This window comes from Gossypium hirsutum, chromosome A04 (genome assembly GCF_007990345.1).
Source record: "Gossypium hirsutum isolate 1008001.06 chromosome A04, Gossypium_hirsutum_v2.1, whole genome shotgun sequence".
In the NCBI taxonomy this organism is placed as follows: domain Eukaryota; kingdom Viridiplantae; phylum Streptophyta; class Magnoliopsida; order Malvales; family Malvaceae; genus Gossypium; species Gossypium hirsutum.
This window is the reverse complement of record NC_053427.1, coordinates 80,126,835-80,132,766: the sequence shown is the minus strand read 5'-3', so window position 1 is coordinate 80,132,766 and position 5,932 is coordinate 80,126,835. Positions and strand designations below refer to the sequence as shown.

General features: G+C 34.5%; 1 protein-coding gene across 3 annotated transcripts; it reads right to left on the bottom strand.

Moving 5' to 3' along the window:
• Nucleotides 1–338: 338 nt before the first annotated feature.
• On the bottom strand, nucleotides 339–5,539 carry LOC121228188 (uncharacterized). 3 transcript variants are annotated; one of them, XM_041111453.1, is made up of 7 exons: nucleotides 5,152–5,539; nucleotides 4,695–4,825; nucleotides 4,149–4,183; nucleotides 3,453–4,048; nucleotides 2,269–2,442; nucleotides 1,115–1,177; nucleotides 339–668 (listed from the first exon to the last, which is right to left on the bottom strand). In XM_041111453.1, exons 1-7 carry the CDS (start codon nucleotides 5,203–5,205, stop codon nucleotides 612–614), a joined length of 1,110 nt encoding a protein of 369 aa, XP_040967387.1. In that variant the 5' UTR covers nucleotides 5,206–5,539; the 3' UTR covers nucleotides 339–611. The 3 variants fall into 3 exon arrangements, with proteins under 3 accessions (XP_040967387.1, XP_040967388.1, XP_040967389.1); XM_041111454.1 differs by having other exon boundaries at nucleotides 2,362–2,442; XM_041111455.1 differs by lacking the exons at nucleotides 339–668; nucleotides 1,115–1,177 and adding an exon at nucleotides 1,184–1,407.
• Nucleotides 5,540–5,932: the final 393 nt, after the last annotated feature.

Sequence of the window (5,932 nt, the reverse complement as noted above, 5' to 3'; positions counted from 1 at the left end):
ATATTTAACCTATATATTGTTTTCATTACACTCTACTCGACCATTGCTTTAAAACTAAAAATATTATTCAACATAATTTAGCTTATTCATTCTTTTATGTTGGTTGCATGACATGGGTTTGTTTTAAATCAACTTCCATCAGATCTGATCGTGGCTATTTAAATGTTAAAAAAGGATATTTCATTATTTCCTAGTGAAGGAACAAAACAAACAATATATGGGAGAACACATGCTCTTCACAACAATTCCTTTCTAACATTAATTTGAATTTTGACAGCAATAAAATAATACATAAAGGCATCATATTCATGCTGCTGTCAATGGAATGACGAAACATGTAAAAGAATGCGTTATAAATCAATTGCACAAGCAATAATAACAAAAACATACAACGTTGATATCAGTAGTTTCTACTTCCTTCTAGTATCATCTCAAAATTTGGTCGACACTACCATTTTATTAATCAGAATCAGCAGTATTAGAGATCCAAAATTTTGACATCCCAACTGATTGGATTCAAGGGCCATTTTCTTTCCGATCCCAAAAGAGAGATACACTGGTTTTACTTAAAGACAACATTCATGAATCTAATCATCACATGAAAATATTAATCATGGTTGCCTTTTGGAACGAGGCAAGAGAGCAAGAAGAATCTTTTTCCTAGGGCCCTGCAACGCAAATCAAACCGCAGTCATCAGGGACAAGTTTAGCAACTTCGATGCATAGATTTCATTTGTTGCATCTTAAAATGACTAATTTTTTTTGCGCACACACTGAGGGGTGAGGAGAACAGACAATTACAAAACAAACTATGCTTTCAACAATAAATATAATCCAGCAAATCAACTTCATATTGAGCTTTGTATTCTCAGGTCAGCAAAGGCACAATACTAAATGCGACCCTTGAGTTAGAATGAATGTGTCTTTGGCAACAGAAACAAGTGCCAGGCATTTATCATGAACTTAGGCATTCAAATCATTCCCAGCTCTTTTTTTTTTTCCTTTTTGTGGGTGAAACTCACCACAATTTAATAGTTTGAGGCCATCAATTACAAAGACAAAGTACAGAAAAATTAATAATAAACAATCAAATAAGAAAGGAAGGGTAAAATACCATAGGTATTCCCAGCTCTTTAAGGTCGTTTTCCCCCATCTGTTTCAATGCAGTCATATCCACCTGAGTAGAATATCAAATCTAGAGATCAGCTGAATCAGGAGGATACAGATAAAACAAGAAAGCAATGCCCCATTCAAAATCACAATATCCATCCATGATAGTTCAATAACTTGACACAGAAGTAAATCTTCAAATTTTGCATGATAGCACTAGCAACAACCTCCTTCCAGGAAAACTTTCACTGTACAGTCTGTCAGCATACATCAATCACCCACTGCTTCATGAAGATGCTTTGCATTGTTTTATAAGATAGGTTCCAAATTTTACAACCACAGCATTTTTCAAGTCAGTAAATTTCAATATTGTAAAATTAAAATCAAATAAGATAGATTTATGCCTGCATCTTTCTAACACAAAATCCAAGCATCAATTGCAAGTATCAAAAGCTACAAGAAAATATTGGTTCATCATATCCCCTATTAGATTATCAAGAAAGGTGTCCTCCCAAAACCAACCTTGTGCCCTTAGAATTACATTTTTTTTGTTATCTTTCTACTACATAACATCCCCTACCATTTTTCACTGGCATGGGGAAGGAAATGAAATTTTTCTTTATATACTAATCCTCCTTTTCTTTGATACAAGAGGAAGCTCATTAGAAGGTCATATTAAGAGGTAAACTCCTTTCATCCCATAAACTTCAACCTTGTGCAAAGGTTAAAATCAGAGAGTCAAATGCTGAAAGTCTCTGGATCTAATGGTCAAAGTTTCATTTGGGGGATATAAAACATAAATTAATAATCTCTGCTTCTACAAAGTTCCATTTTTATTTTTATTCAGACAAAGCATGTATGAAGTGAACTTTGCATTACCAACAGCCTGGGATATTTAACCTGAAAGTGATGCATTTAAGAATCAAAAATGATGAGTAATCCTCAGTCCCTCCAAGATCAATTGAATTGTGACAAAAAAAAAAAAGAGTCAAAATCACTATTGATGCCAATTTTTTAGTATCAGAAAGGGAAAAAAAACATTAAATACTGCATTAGGTGAAGATGCAAGAAACTTCCTAAGATCTTCAATTGCATCAATACCGACAAACCACTGAAGTACTTATATAACCAAAGAAAACAAAGGAAGCAAAAAGGTACCATCAATAAATAACACTGCCTCCCATGAACACCGTTTTTCTTTAAAAAATGAAATCCTTTAGAAGAGTTTAACCATAGAACTAGGTTGCTTACTTCCTCTGCCTTGAATATAATAGCATATTTTCCCAGTCCCAGGGAATGTAGCAAGCCTTCAACAGTTTGTTGTTCATCACCCTACATAGCAGCCAGCCAAAACAAGAAAAAAAGTAAAAAAATTCTTCTTAACACTGCTCTTTAAAACTCAGTGTAAGCATATAACTCTAGAAAAAGGTCTTTGGGATCACATCATGACTAGCAATTTAAACATAAATTGTATAGCAAATAACAGCAGACACTTGATGAAATGGGGCCGGAAGTGTTACAATATATGGTGAGAGTCAATGTAGCAAAGGGTTAGCACTAGCAGAGAAAGCAGACATGCTTGTACAGAGACGAGAGATGAAAGGAGTTATTTAGGATCCAAATTTTAATAAGCAAAAGCAGAAAATAGAAATACTTTCATAGAGGAGAAGATTCTTAGCACATGTGACAAAGAGAGGTAGTGAAAACGGAAGGGGGGTGTTCTTAAAGAACAAGTAACACCTACAATATCAAATTCCATAACTGTAATAGTAGAATAGTACAATCTAGGGCAAGTTAACATACAGATTCAAAGCAGCCTTATGTACTATTTATTCAGAACCAACCGAGACCAGATCAATAGCTACCCATGGGCTAGCAGAAGCTTTCTACCATACAATCAAGTATGTCAAATACCTAAAAAAGTAATATTATATTTAGTGCCCAAAAAAATTTTGGAAAACCAACAGAAAGATAATTGGTTCTACAACATTTTGAATATCATACCATCCCGTAGACAACTGAAAACCATTGAGAACAAATCTTAATAGATTGGAAGATCCAAACAACTTTCTATGTATTTATCCTCTTCAGGGAGAAATATTTTAAGATAGGTCTTGACTTTTCAACAACAATGGTACAGCAATAACTTAACTCATTTCTTTTGCCAAATGCAAACATGACACTTCATCAAACAAAGTTTGTCAAGTGTTATCTGGTAAAGAACACACTGACTCATGAACATAAGCAGCAGATACTCACAAGAGAATATAGTAACATAGATTTAACAAGTTAATTTCATTCTTCACTGGTAGAAAGGAAAATAGACAGAAAGTAGTACGTACCAAGTATGAACTTTTTTGTACAATATTGCTCGGAGGAACTGTAATTGGAATTGGAGGCCCTGGTGGCATTGGCTTAGTTGAAGTTGTAGGCAAAGTGGACTTTGTAACAAAAGATGCTGTACTCACAGGCCTTAGAGCATCAGCAACATCTTTGCCCATGTATGGAACTGTCCTCACATCATCATAGGTCCTGCTCACTGGCCTTCTCTGTAGCTCAACATTTCTTGGGGGAGATAAACCCCTAGAAGCACCCATTACTCTGTCAGGTGATCTTTGTCTTAAATGATCTAAAGTCCAAGGAGAATAAGAACTTGATGTGGTCACATGAGGGAAATCATCCACGCTTCTTGTAGAAGGAATTTTCCCCAAGATACTGGTTTCCCTTGATTCAGGCATGCGATCTCTAGGTTCAGGTATTCTCTCCTTCGAATCAGGCATTTGCTGATGTGTCTCATAACTGTTAACTGGAGGCTGTCCCAGTCTTGACAACTTTTGACGAAGGTCCATACCCTTCTGGTTATTGTCACTCTGAACCCGTCTAAATGCACTCTTTTGCAGGAGTTTAAACCGGAGGTCATCTTTACCAATGTGGAAATCTTTTTTTTTTTTTTTCAAATAAAGAAATGTTAGCAATCTCACAATCAGTTGAGAAATCAGACAAATAAGATATTGCAAAGCAGAAGCGCATATTTGTACCATTCAAACTTGCTCTTTGACCATCGCCTCTTTGTCTGTAGAAAAGAACAAAACACTGGTATAACTTTTTAAATAAGAAATTTTCACTGATAATCTAATAGTGTGAGCTTATTTACATAGAATGTAAACACTGAAGAGAAGGCAAAGGATTAGCAGTTGTGGTCTAGGTTGCTATAGCTCTTTATAGTTCCTAAACTATTCTTGTCCAACACATATCCAACATTCAGAAGTGGAAAAATTACGATGTCCTGCACACCAAATTATAGGAACAAATTTGAAAATAAGTTGAATATGTCCTCGCCTAATAGTCACTCTCAAGACCCAAACCTGTAGAAACAAATACTATTGATTAAATCAAACAAAACCTTAAATAAGGGGTCAAATAAGCAACGAGTAACAGAATGCAACATCATCATCATCATTGTCATGATCATCATTATCATCCACTAGGAAATACAGAACATTACTTAAATAGACACTGAGAAACAGGGACATTACGAAGCAAGATTGTGAAATACTTCTAAAGGAACAGTACAATTCGTATACCTTTTGTTGTTGAGCTGACCGCCATTCAACAAGGAACTATCTATATTGCCTCCTAATCTATCCCTTACAGACCGCTTAGTTCCAGCAACAGGAAGAGAATCATCCGATGCAGCTCCGGACCTCTTCACAACCTAAAGCAGCATAATCAATGAAGTTCAGATTCACAACAAGCGAACACACACAAAAAGAAAAGGAACTAAACTAACTTTTCCATTAAAAAGGGAGAAAACAAAAAAGTTTAAACTTCAAAGAATAAATAAGTAAAATCCTACAAGCTAAACTAAATCGTTCAAAGTCGAACTGGATACAATTTGCTCAAAGGAAAATTTTCCTACTAATTTCAAGTTTATTTCCTACATTTTGTCAGTAATAAATAAAATACTCAAGGAACATCTCTAATTACTACGAGATAAGAAAAGGAAAAAATAGGAAGAGAAAAATGAATAAAAACACATACCTGGCCACTACGTCCGAGAGTAATAGTAACACGGCCCCGGGGAGCCTCTGCCATGAAGTTAATCTAAACGAATTAAAAATCGATTAAACCGCTCTTTTGGTTGTTACTTCAGAAGGATCAACTAAAATGAATGAATGATAGTCTTCAATTAAAAGTTGGAAGAATAAAAACCCTAAAAACACCTCAATGACGAAAAATTAACTGATCATTTTTGGGAGATTATGAATTTCAATCCCCCCAAACAAAATCGACATGCAATCTCAACTTCATTGTTTTAAAATATATATATATAATCGGTTCGAACATTTTAGGGTTTACGGAAGAGAGAATCTGATTGGTTCGGTTGATTATGCTGACAAAATGACGGGATGTCGTCATTAGAAGTATAGTTCTATTTTGTTTATATTTCTTATATCTATAAATATAGGTTTTGAAGAAGCATTATAGAGAATTTTCATTGATCAATAAAATACGCTCTCTCATTTTCTTTGTTATTTCTTCTCTGTCTTTTTTATTTTATAACATGTTATCAGCACGATTCAATTTTAGTTGTTTTTCTCCATAAGTTACAAAAATATCCTTAAATTTGCTGTTATCGATTGCTTCCTAAAGCTGCTGTTATTTCAATTGAGGCTTGTGCTGTATGGAATTGAAATATAGCAATGTGCCCAAGGCCTTCCAATAAACAGTTCGAGAAAGGAGAAAGAATTAATGGTTTCATAAATGATGTAAATAAAATTAAACGAAGAGAAAATCTGTTTAATCATGCGTTGCTTTTTCC

What these genes read in the sequence shown, in the direction of transcription:
- LOC121228188 (XM_041111453.1), bottom strand. Translation starts at nt 5,205, where the DNA reads ATGGCAGAGGCTCCCCGGGGCCGTGTTACTATTACTCTCGGACGTAGT. An exon ending in TACAAAAAAGTTCATACTTG is followed by an intron (nt 2,443 to 3,452) that starts GTACGTACTACT and finishes GCTGCTATGTAG; the next exon opens with GGTGATGAACAACAAACTGT. An exon ending in AAGAGCTGGGAATACCTATG is followed by an intron (nt 669 to 1,114) that starts GTATTTTACCCT and finishes TTTGCGTTGCAG; the next exon opens with GGCCCTAGGAAAAAGATTCT.